Genomic DNA, 12,500 nt, shown 5'->3' on the forward strand with positions numbered 1-12,500 from the left:
TAGCCCAAGGTGAGGCTTCTGTGAGCTTCGTGTGAGCAGACCAGTCTGTCTGCAGACCTGTTCCGTATATCAGCGTGCAGTTAGGAAACATGTCAAGTGGTAAAGCGGCGGTGTGGGAACCATTCCCACGGCAGGCGGCCGACACAAACGAAATTCATAGGAAATTAATGTTGTAGCTACCAAACAACGACTTCATGCTTGACATCCAAGTCCCAACTCCTCAACGCTGATGATGTAGGGTACAGCACTCCTAAACCATAGAGATTCACGAACTGTTCCTGGTGCAATAACATTGTAAATGCCAAGCATAGACTTTGTTATTGAATTCTAAGTCCCAACTCTTCAATCCTGATGCTGCAAGGTACTGAACTCCTAAGCCATGTGGATTTGGAAAGTTTTGCTGGTGAATTTATATTTTAGGTACCAAGCAATGAGTACTTACACTAAAAATCTTTAAAAAAAAACCGACTTCCACTACAAAGTAAAAAATAACTTTTGTTTCTACACGTGTATGTACCTATGTATGAAGTCGGATGAGCATAATAAAAGCAACTAGAAATCAAAGGTTGAACCTCGCCCGACTTCAACATAATATTATATACACGTGTGGAAACTAAAGTTATTTTTTACTTTGTAGTAGTTTTGGAAGTCGGTTTTTTTAATTATTATTTTTTTTATTTTATATTTTGTAGTGGATTTGGTTTTTCATATTTAAAAAAAATTGCACGGGTATGGCAAGACCTGGATAGTGACATAAGCTACTTTTTATCCCGGGAAATCAAAGAGTTCCCACGAGATTTTAAAAACCGTGCAAAAAAAACATGTCGATCAGGTGCTCCGTTGCGACGTGATCGAAGGACAAACCAACAAAAAAACACATTTTCGTATTTATAATATGGGTATTGACACTGAAAGGTGACAATATTATTGTCTTATTTTATTTTATTTAATAGGAAGCCAACGCTATACAAAGAAATAACTAATTATGACGACTTATATAAACTTAGGACTATCAATGCTCAGGTACTCACTTGCAGCCCAAATAGACCGTAGTCTGTGCTAGGGTGCCAGGGTGCCAGGGTGCCAGGGTGCCAGTGTGCCAGGGTGCCAGGGCTGACAAAGATCAACGACTTCACACCATTTATATGTTTTGGGTAGGTTATTACACCTACTTATTAGGTGTTAGAATTAACCTTTCATACAAAACATTCATACCTACTTACTAGCATTCATACAAACCTGTACCTTTTTATTTTATTTTAAACTAGATGATGCCCGCGACTTTGTTCGCTTGGATTTAAGTTTTTTAATATCCCGCGGGAACTCTTTGATTTTCCGAGATGAAAAGTAGCTTATGTCCTTCCCCGAGATGCAAGCTATATCTGTACCCGTCAAAAGCGGTTGAACGGTTGGGCCGTGAAAGGCTAGCAGACAGACAGACACACTTTCGCATTTATAATATTAGTATGGATTACCATTTATGTACTTTCTTCTTTAAATAAAAGAATTTAGTTCTTTAAGGTAAACAATTAAATTATAATAAATTACTTAATAAATAAAGTTATGTGTAAATGTTAATATTAATGTAATGAAATGACATTTCATAAAATTGAGTTTGCCGCGCTTCGCGCGTGTATCAACTTGTCTGTGGTGGAGTGAGTGACGCATTGTGTGCAATGGCGTAATTACGTTGTTTTGATTTGTAAAAAGATAATTTAACGGATAAAGTTGAGGAGGCGATATTAGTGAACTTTAAATGTCGTTTCTTTGTTTTTCAGGTGAGAACTCATAGTTTGTTGTACCTATGTACCTACCTAATATTGTAAAAGTAAACGGGTGTTAAAATAAAACTTTGTTTTTCAGAGAAACCATTTATGTTTAATTGCAAAAATCCTCAACAATATAATCTTATAAAACGACATTTTCGTTAACTAAAGGAAGATGGACCGGCTGCAATTTGAGTTTACGATGATAGCTTCAAGTGATGGCAAATCTAATGTATTGGCCATAACCTCAATATCTACAGAAGAAGGAAAATGTTATGTTTTACCTGATGAGTTGAAGCCGGTAATTCACCATACGTATATTGTTAAAATGAACACTTTCTCAAAAATAAAAAATAGCATAAAAAAAAGACACCAAAGTAGAAAAATATGGATAAAATTGGATGAAAATCTAAAGAAAACGTACATAGATGAGGAAGGTAATATGCAATTCTCAGATCAATATTTAGAAGAAATGAGCACAAAACAACCAGAACACAGAGATGACAGTTTGCAACATATCTTGGAAAAATTAATAGAAACTACAACCAAGAAAGAAAATCAACATAACCTAAAACATATTTCAGAGAAATTTATTATTGAAAAATTCACAAGCAAGAACCCTAATGCAATGCAATGGATAGAGAATTTTGAAAAAGAATGTGAGCGCTTTAATATAACAAAAGATGAAACAAAAATAGACATATTGAGGTTATTTTTAGAAAAATCTTGTTTAGATTGGTATAGCTCGATGGTTATAAAATTAACAGTAAATTCTGAATGGAAGGAATGGAAAGACAAATTTTTGGAAACTTTTAAAAATCAAGGATGGGACATGGTCACAACTGCCCTCGCATTCAGGTATAAAGAAGGATTGTTGATTGATTATGCTATAAAAAAAGAGCGGCTCATACTAGATATAAACAAATCGATAGACCCGAAAACAATGACAGATCTGATTGCAACAGGTCTACCTGGGTTTATCCTAAATAGGTTAAACAGGGACGAACTCAACAACACTACTGATTTGTTCAACGAGATAAGAAAATATGAAGGTATGATATACAAGAAAAACTCAACTATAAGAAAAAGTGGTACATTTTTTTATAAAAATAAAACTAATGAGAAGAAGCCATGTAAGACTTGTGAATCTTTGGACAAAGGAATTAAATATCATCCGGAGGAGTCATGTTGGTTTAAAAAAAATAAAAATGAATCTGAAAAGCTCTTTAAAGCTAATAACTCCATTATTGAAGTAGACATGAATACTGAAAAAAAAAACGAGTAAGTACACCATTAATCAAAATCAAGCTTTTATTAGAAAATAAATTAGAAGTGAGCGGCATTTATGATTCAGGCTCACAGATCTCGTTAATAAATTCAAGACTGATTAAAGTAAAAGAAAAAAAAGATAACGTGAATATAGCATATATGAAAACGGTTAATGGTGTGAAGAAGACAGATGGCTTGATAACAATAAAAATAAAAATCCTTGATTTAGAAGAAGAGGTGGATGTATATATAATAGAAAATGAGGATTTTGATGATTTTATAGTCGGATTGGATATGATAAAGAAATTCAAATTAACACAAAATGAGGACTTGCGGATAGAGCAAAAGAAAACAACAAATAAAATAGACATGATGTCTAAAGATAACACAAATGAAGATAAGAATATAAAAGCATATGCAATAAATTTCAATGAACACATAGAAACACAGGAATTTGTTAGTATGACAGACCATTTAGATAATGAAAAGAAAATTGAGATAGAGAAAATTATAAAGGAATATAAAACAATTTTTGCTAAGGACAAGTATGATATAGGATCAGTTAAAGATTATGAAGCTCGTATAGATTTACTAGTAAATAGATACTGTAGTAAAAGACCATACAGATGTACAATAGAAGATAAATTAGAAATTGAAGAGCAAATATCCATGTTACTAAAGAATAATTTAATCGAAGAATCCTACAGTCCATTCGCTGCACCAGTGACTTTAGCATTTAAAAAAGGTGAAAATAGAAAATCCCGCTTATGTGTAGATTTCAGAGAACTAAATAAAATTGTTGTACCACAAGCTCAACCTTTCCCATTAATAGATGATTTGATTATTAAAACTAGAAATTGTAAATATTTTACCACGCTGGATATAAACTCAGCATTTTGGGCAATACCACTACGGGTACAAGATAGAAATAAAACAGGATTTGTCACACAAGATGGCCACTTCCAGTGGACCTGCCTCCCTTTTGGCTTGAAAACATCACCAGCAATTTTCCAGAGAATTTTAAGCAATATTCTAAGAAAGCACAATCTCACAGGATACTCCGTAAACTATATTGATGATATTTTGATATACTCGTCCACTTTTGAAGAACATATAAAACACATAAGAAGTGTATTAGAGGCAATAATAAAAGAAGGCTTTAGATTGAAATTTAAAAAATGTACCTTTGCTTCAGACTCAGTAAAGTATCTTGGCCATGTAATTCAGAACAATTCGGTAAGACCACTAAAAGACAATTTGATTTCAATAAGATCTTTTCCAACTCCTAAGACGCAAAAGAATATCAGACAATTTTTGGGAAAAATCAACTTCTACCATGAATACATACCAAGAAGCGCAATTATCTTAGATCCATTACATAATTTATTAAGAAAAAATCAAAAGTTTGTGTGGTCAGAGAAGTGTGAAGAATCATTTAATCAAATAAAAAGATATTTATGTTCTCAGCCGATATTGGAAATATATGACAAAGACTTACCAATAAAAATCTTTACAGATGCATCCTTAGAGGGCATCGGGGCAATACTAAAACAAACACAACTAGATGGTAAAGACAAACCGGTGGCATATTTCTCAAAAAAACTGAATGAATCTCAAAAACGGAAAAAGGCTATATATTTGGAATGTCTTGCTATGAAAGAAGCTGTTAAATACTGGCAACACTGGCTCATTGGAAAACAATTCACTATCTACTCAGACCACAAACCTCTAGAGAACATGAACATTAAAAGCAGGACAGACGAAGAATTGGGTGATCTCACATATTACCTATCGCAATATGACTTCACAGTAAAATACATACCTGGTAAAGAAAATGTAGAAGCAGACTGTTTGAGCCGAAACCCTGTATTAGAATCAGAAGATAACAAAGAGGAACTATTGAAAATAGTTAATTTAATACAAATAAAAGATATAGTTGAAGACCAAGAGAAAAATGAAACAATAAAAGAAAAGAGAAATCTTATACACAAAAATAGAATTTATTATAAAAAAATAAAGAAACATGAAAAGATTATCCTTTCAGAAGAATTTAGTAAAAGACTCATAAAAAAGGTGCATGAAGATCTATGCCATATTGGGATCAGACAATTGCAGAAAAAAATAAGTCCAATATATACAGCTAAAAACCTAACAAAAAATATCATAAATATTTGTAAAACATGTGAAATATGCATAAAAAATAAATCAAGATGTCAAGGAAAATTTGGATTAATGTCACAACTGGGACCAGCCACAAAACCATTTGAGATTATGTCAATGGATACTATCGGTGGCTTTGGAGGCTCTAGGTCAACAAAAAAATACCTACACCTTTTAGTTGATCACTACACGAGATATGCATTTATTGCGACTTCAAAAACACAGAATGCAAGTGACTTTATAAAACTTACAAAAAATGTGCTGGAGACAGATGAGATTGGAATAATTCTGACAGATCAATATCCGGGCATCAATTCAAGAGAATTTAAGCAACATTTGCAAGAGAATAATATTAAACTAATTTTTACAGCTGTGAATACACCATTCTCGAACGGCTTGAACGAGAGATTAAATCAAACAGTAGTAAATAAAATAAGGTGCAAAATAAATGAGAAAAATAATAAGAGAACATGGACAACAGTGGCAAGAGAATGTATACAGAAATATAATGAAACAGAACACTCCGTTACAGGCTTTGCACCAAAATATTTACTGGATGGTACGAATGTTAGTATTCTACCAAATGAATTAAAAATAACAGAAAGGGAAGACAAGTGGATGGCTGATAGAAAATTGGCATTAGAGAATACAATAAAATCCCACATGTACAACAAGAAAGTATTTGATAGAAATAGGAAAATTCAAGAGTTTAATATAGGAGACAGTGTATATGTAGAAAATGGAAATAGATTGAATAGAAAGAAATTAGACGAATTAAAAATAGGCCCTTTCAAGATAATAGAGAAAATATCGAACTCCATGTATAGGATTGACACTGGTAACAGAAAAACAGAATCAACTTTATTCCACATAACAAAATTACAACCTGTCACAACAGAGGCTGAAGAAGAAGTAGCGGAAAACGAATATGAAGATAACTTATAGGTATATTGTGTGGATATGTTGTTTCGAATTTTCGCTCTTAAGGGGGGGAGATGTAATGAAATGACATTTCATAAAATTGAGTTTGCCGCGCTTCGCGCGTGTATCAACTTGTCTGTGGTGGAGTGAGTGACGCATTGTGTGCAATGGCGTAATTACGTTGTTTTGATTTGTAAAAAGATAATTTAACGGATAAAGTTGAGGAGGCGATATTAGTGAACTTTAAATGTCGTTTCTTTGTTTTTCAGGTGAGAACTCATAGTTTGTTGTACCTATGTACCTACCTAATATTGTAAAAGTAAACGGGTGTTAAAATAAAACTTTGTTTTTCAGAGAAACCATTTATGTTTAATTGCAAAAATCCTCAACAATATAATCTTATATTAATTAACATTTAGTGTGTTATATTATACAGAAATAAAGGTAATGAAACTATATTATAGTTAGTGCAACTGTTAATGCCTACGGAGTTTAGATATATAATTTAAATAGATAGGATAAATTGTATTCAATTAAAGCATTCGTTTCAACAGATCTTGTCATAAAGACGTTTAAAATTTTCAAAAGAGGATTCTAGGAGAAATTTCTTTACATCAAATTTTAGTTTTTTCTATAAGGATGGGCGCTGGGCACATAAAGTCAGATTAGATACCTCCAGCGGAAGGTTATTGAATAGTTTCGGTGCCGCAGCTGTAAAATGTCTACTCGTGAATCCAGACGTTCGTCGGGGAACTGAACATCTTAGTTGCCTTTGCCGTAGGGGACTGGGAGCTTGCTCGATCGTAAAGTCGTCAAATATTTTGCCATGTACATTATGCCATATGAATATTTTTCTTAGGGTTAGTACTTTATTCAGTTTAAATAATTCTTCCGTAGGAAATCGTCGATTCTTTTTTAAGATAATTTTGAGATTAAGTTTTTGAGCCTTATTTAGTTTGTCTAGTAGGTAAAGTTGATCCACATGAGCCCCAGGCTATGATGCCATACAGTATTAACGACTGAGTTAAAGAACAGTATATACACTCTTAAGAGTAGGTCGACATATTATGGTCGACATTAATAATTTTATTTGAAATTACTTTGGTTGACGTCCGCCACTGTTGGCCAAGCGCGTCAGATTACGTCCGTTTATTGGCAGATGACATCGTGACGTCATGGCCGGCATCTGCGGAACATCTGCCGCTGGTTCCGACGTGTACTGTATGTTCAAAGGGCCGGCTGTTCCAGCACGAGCAGTTCGCCGTCACGCGAGGGATGCATGCCAGTGTGAAGGAGACCGGCCTCGCGCGAGTGAACTGTGACGTGTAGCATTAGCTACAAGAAGACTTGCAACGACACGGCTTACGGTGAAGGCGAATGTTGTAATACTGTGTTTACGTAAGCTTCGCAGTTCGCAGCTGACGTGCTGACGTGCTGACGTGCTGACGTGCTGACGTGCTGACGTGCTGACGTGCTGAGGTGCGATGATGCAAGGCGAGATATTTAAACAGAGTAGCTACTCTAAATAGTGGCTAGAAAGTAGATATATCTCGATAGAATAAGAAATTCAGGAGCACGTGTTTGTGTGGACACCGATACACATATTGGCACGCAGGTACCTACAGTAGAACAAGTCGACGTGATAGTGATACACATATTGGCACGCAGGTACCTACAGTAGAACAAGTCGACGTGATAGTGATGTATCTCGACGTGCAATCTTCTGCTACTCAGCATAAGCTGCACGAGCGTCGAGCGACACTGCTTAGTGCTTAGGTCGCTAGGTCGATAGGCAGGTTGCATGCGTCACGCACGCGCGACGCGACGAGCGCGTGCGTTGCGGCAGCCTCGTGGAAGCGTTCGCGGGTTAGTACCTATCTCGGTCGAGTAGGTATAGGTACCTACTTATATCTATTCCAACCATACTTACATACTAATATCATAAATGCGAACATGTGTCTGTCTGTGTGTTTGCCTGCTAGCACGGTCACGGTCCAACAGTTTAATTGACTTTGATGAAATTTGGAACAGAGTTAGCTTTTAGCCCGGGGAAGGACATAGGCTGCTTTTTATCCCAGAAAATCAAAGAGTTACCACGGAATTTAAAAAATTCCATGCGGACCAAGTCGCGAGCATCATCTAATCTAAGTATAAAAACGTATGGCGTAAATAGCAATATGGTGCCCGTGAGTCGCAGCAGCAGTTCTGGCAGCAGTGCACAGTGGAGGGACATGATGCGGCATGCGGGGGGTGAGCGGGTGAGGGGGTGAGAGTGGACACCGACGCTGGCTGGAGGAGCGGCGGATGATGTTCTCGAGGAAGGTGTTCTGCGGGGCCACCAGCCCCCGGCGCCCGCCCGGCATGGCGCGCTCAGCGCCGCGTGCTGGCAGCAGTGCACAGTGGAGGGACATGATGCGGCATGCGGGGGGTGAGCGGGTGAGGGGGTGAGAGTGGACACCGACGCTGGCTGGAGGAGCGGCGGATGATGTTCTCGAGGAAGGTGTTCTGCGGGGCCACCAGCCCCCGGCGCCCGCCCGGCATGGCGCGCTCAGCGCCGCGTGCTGGCAGCAGTGCACAGTGGAGGGACATGATGCGGCATGCGGGGGGTGAGCGGGTGAGGGGGTGAGAGTGGACACCGACGCTGGCTGGAGGAGCGGCGGATGATGTTCTCGAGGAAGGTGTTCTGCGGGGCCACCAGCCCCCGGCGCCCGCCCGGCATGGCGCGCTCAGCGCCGCGTGCTGGCAGCAGTGCACAGTGGAGGGACATGATGCGGCATGCGGGGGGTGAGCGGGTGAGGGGGTGAGAGTGGACACCGACGCTGGCTGGAGGAGCGGCGGATGATGTTCTCGAGGAAGGTGTTCTGCGGGGCCACCAGCCCCCGGCGCCCGCCCGGCATGGCGCGCTCAGCGCCGCGTCCTGCAACACACACACACACACACACCTACACGTTACTGTTTACAAGTGGTAGCAGCACGTCTGAATCACAATAGGTAGGTAGACAGGGTGGCCGGAGATGTGACGTCTAAAAGAAAAAATTGAATACCTTATATTAAGGGGTATCCAAATCATCCCCATGTATGTTCAGCGATTTTCAATAGTTTTGGAGATATGAATTTTTTAATGATATTTTCATAATTTTCATCCATCAGTGGTTTTTCTTTTTTTTCTTTTTCTGTAGAACGTTTTTGGACATTTTTTTTCGTGGTAATTAGTAACCATAAGTTCAAATATTGCCTAAAAAATAACGGTTTACCTAGGCATTAGGGAACATGACTAAAATTTTATCGAAAGTTTAAAATTATTGTTCGAGCGCAGTAGTTACAAAACTTCAAGACTTGAAAAAAAAATTAAAAAATGGCGCCAATGGCATCTAAGTATTTCTATTTTAGAAATACTTACCACTTCAGAAATAATTAAAAAAAACCTAACCTTAATAGGGGTTTATTTGATGTAAATGGTCTCCAAAGTAAATGAATGACCTTTTTTAATTCAAAATTAATCATAAAAAAAATAAAAAAATGGCGCCATTTTTTAATTTTTTTTTCAAGTCTTGAAGTTTTGTAACTACTGCGCTCGAACAATCATTTTAAACTTTTGATAAAATTTTAGTCATGTTCCCTAATGCCTAGGTAAACCATTATTTTTTAGGCAATATTTGAACTTATGGTTACTAATTACCACGAAAAAAATGTCCAAAAACGTTCTCCAGAAAAAGAAAAAAAATAAAAACCACTGACGGATGAAAATTATGAAGATATCGGTTCGGTTTAAAGAATTTTATTCTCAAAAAGAACACACTTGTTCACTTACATTAAGATTAATTATATATACATTTTAGTAACTACTAACACAGACGCATGCGTTACAAACTCAATTTTAAATTTTACTATAATAAATTATTATCTTAACTACCTATGTCTATACTTAATTATAAATTTTTTTATCTAACTTATTAACTATTTCAATTTTATGCAAATTACAAGTTCTAGTTAAACAATATTGTCCGCAACATATTTCTTTAGCCTATTCTTAAATTGAACAATGGTTTTAGTCTGTTTTATCACTTCAGCTATTAAACATATTATTATGTACACCCTCACACATTATATTTTTAGTTCCGTAGGTTTTTGTTCGTGGTTGCCAAATGTGTAATTTACTTTTATTTCTAAGATTATAGTTGATAGTTTTTTGTTTAAATGTTATATTGGTATGTACAGTTTTACTAGGATTTTAATTTTTTAAATGAGAAGACATGTGTTGTATGTGTATAATTGTTATCATCGTTTGTTAATATCATTAAAAAATTTATATCTCCTAAACTATTGAAAATCGCTGAACATACATGGGGGTGATTTGGATACCCCTTAATATAAGGTATTCAATTTTTTCTTAGACGTCACATCTCCGGTCACCCTGTATAATGTATATCAGTATATTGCACGATGCCTGGTGACTGTCGCTACCTAACTACGTACTTGATTGTTTTGACCGATTTCTGTAACACAAGATATCGAGGCTGACTGATGCCCACTCACCGGTGCGTGTGTCGGCTCGCTCGCATGAGGACCGTCGCGCGGTCAGGTGGCCGCGAGGCAGGCGCCTTCAGCCTCGGCACGCGCCTCCATGCCGACGACGTCACTGGGACCTCGGCCTGGCTGCACCCACGATTTGGTTTTATTAGCACAGACACATAGGTACAAGATGTTCACTCGATGAACTGGGTTTAGGAACAGATGACACTGACAGGTACAGTCGATAGTCGCACTGATAGTTAGGCGAGGTAAAGAATTGAGGACCTACTTTGGTTTATAGGTAGGTAAGTAGGTACTTGTATTTCAATGTTTACCGTCGAACCTCCCCGGAACGCAGCGGCAGGCGGCGACGGCCGAGGTGACGGCGGTCAGCGCGCCGCGGACGGACGGCACGATCGATACTCGACGTTCCCGAGCCGCCGAGACTGCGGGCCGCCGCCGCGCCGCCGCGCCGACGACTCCTTGCACTCCGCACGGGAACTGCACGGGCGCCCGAGACAGGCGCGGGGGATCAGGTCGGGAGCAGCGCCACGTTCGCCGCGAGGGGTGGCTCGCACTGCCGTGTGCCGCGGCGCCGCGCGCCTGCGCGCCGCGACTCCCCGCACACGGCAGGCGGAGCGGTCGAATGGCCTACTTTACATCCGACATCATAGTCGATATAAATTTGTGAATGAGCGCATTTCTCTTTATGTTTCCTTACATGGGACCTAACAATGAATATCGTAAGGAATAATGCGACCAGCGTCGAAGTCGCCCAGTCGCTCGCTCGCCGATGCACCTGGCGTGTGACGTCTCGTGCACGAAGAGTTATCGGTGGCCATTGCTGTATTTCATGACGTCACGGATGTGTAAGACGATTGAGCAGCTGCCGACTAATGTTATCGACAGTCGTAACTAAGAAGGCTAAGTTTTTAATCACCAGAAAACATAACAGTACCCAGGTTATAGGTTACTAGCTGATCCCCGCGGCTTCGCCCGCGTAGATTTAGGTTTTTAAAGATCCCGTATAGCCTATGTCACTCAGGAATAATGTAGCTTTCTACTGGTGAAAGAATTTTTAAAATCGGTTCAGTAGTTCTAAAGATTACCCCCTACAAACAAACTTAACGACATTACCTCTTTATATAATACAACGGGCCGTGCAGCAGAAATCGTAATATTTTAATTTCGCCATAACTTCAAAACCAAACGTCTAATTTTAATCATTCAAAGACCAAATATTATCTCCATAAACTGTTCTTAGTGATGAAATCATTTATTTTGATAAGGATTAATAGCATGAGTAAAATAAACGCGTTTAAATGTAGTCCAAAAAAAATTCAAGATTTTTAAATAAAAAAATGGTTGCTGTGCCTCACTCGACATAGATGGGTATAGTGTGTCGCGGACTTTTTTGTAGATATTTATAAGATCTACAATTAATTAGAACATTTTATGGTTCTATCTTTTATAGTTTAGGCAGCGTACGCAAAATAAGTAACTTTTCTGGTTGATTTTTTACACCTTGTGTCCGAAAAACCCAAATATCTTACGGAACCCTATTTTTTTCCAAAATAAAATATAGCCTATGTTACTCGTGGATAATGTAGCTTTCGAATGGTGAAAGAATTTTTAAAATCGGTCCAGTAGTTTTTGAGCCTATTCAGTACAAACAAACAAACAAACAAACAAACAAACAAACAAACAAACAAACAAACAAAGTTTTCCTCTTTATAATATTAGTGTAGATTAGTGTAGAAGAAAGAACACTAAATGGTAGTTTAAAATGAAATAAAAAGTTAGGTACAGTTATGTATGAATGCTAGTATGAATGTTTTGTATAAATGTTTTTGTATCTATGTACCTAAAGTT

General features: G+C 37.9%; 1 protein-coding gene and 1 long non-coding RNA gene across 6 annotated transcripts in view; one reads left to right on the forward strand and one right to left on the reverse strand.

Annotated features, from left to right (window-relative positions):
* Positions 1–11,545, reverse strand: part of eag (ether a go-go) — a 28,884-nt gene extending 17,339 nt beyond the window's left edge. For 2 of the 5 annotated variants that reach the window (XM_069503777.1, XM_069503775.1), the window contains exon 1: positions 1,032–1,579. Coding sequence is in view for 3 of the 5 variants with exons in the window: in XM_069503774.1 (XP_069359875.1) it covers positions 8,401–8,527 (127 nt within the window). In the remaining 2 variants the exon portion in view is untranslated. Of the gene's footprint in view, positions 1–1,031; positions 1,580–8,400; positions 9,034–10,652; positions 10,773–10,963 lie in introns of those variants that run through there. The other 3 variants (XM_069503774.1, XM_069503773.1, XM_034977220.2) reach the window with 3 other exon arrangements.
* Positions 1,575–6,476, forward strand: LOC138403400 (uncharacterized). The gene is made up of 2 exons (XR_011237656.1): positions 1,575–1,778; positions 1,864–6,476. It is a non-coding gene; the product is annotated as an uncharacterized lncRNA (long non-coding RNA).
* Positions 11,546–12,500: the final 955 nt, after the last annotated feature.

This window comes from Maniola hyperantus, chromosome 16 (assembly GCF_902806685.2).
Source record: "Maniola hyperantus chromosome 16, iAphHyp1.2, whole genome shotgun sequence".
NCBI classification, from domain to species: domain Eukaryota; kingdom Metazoa; phylum Arthropoda; class Insecta; order Lepidoptera; family Nymphalidae; genus Maniola; species Maniola hyperantus.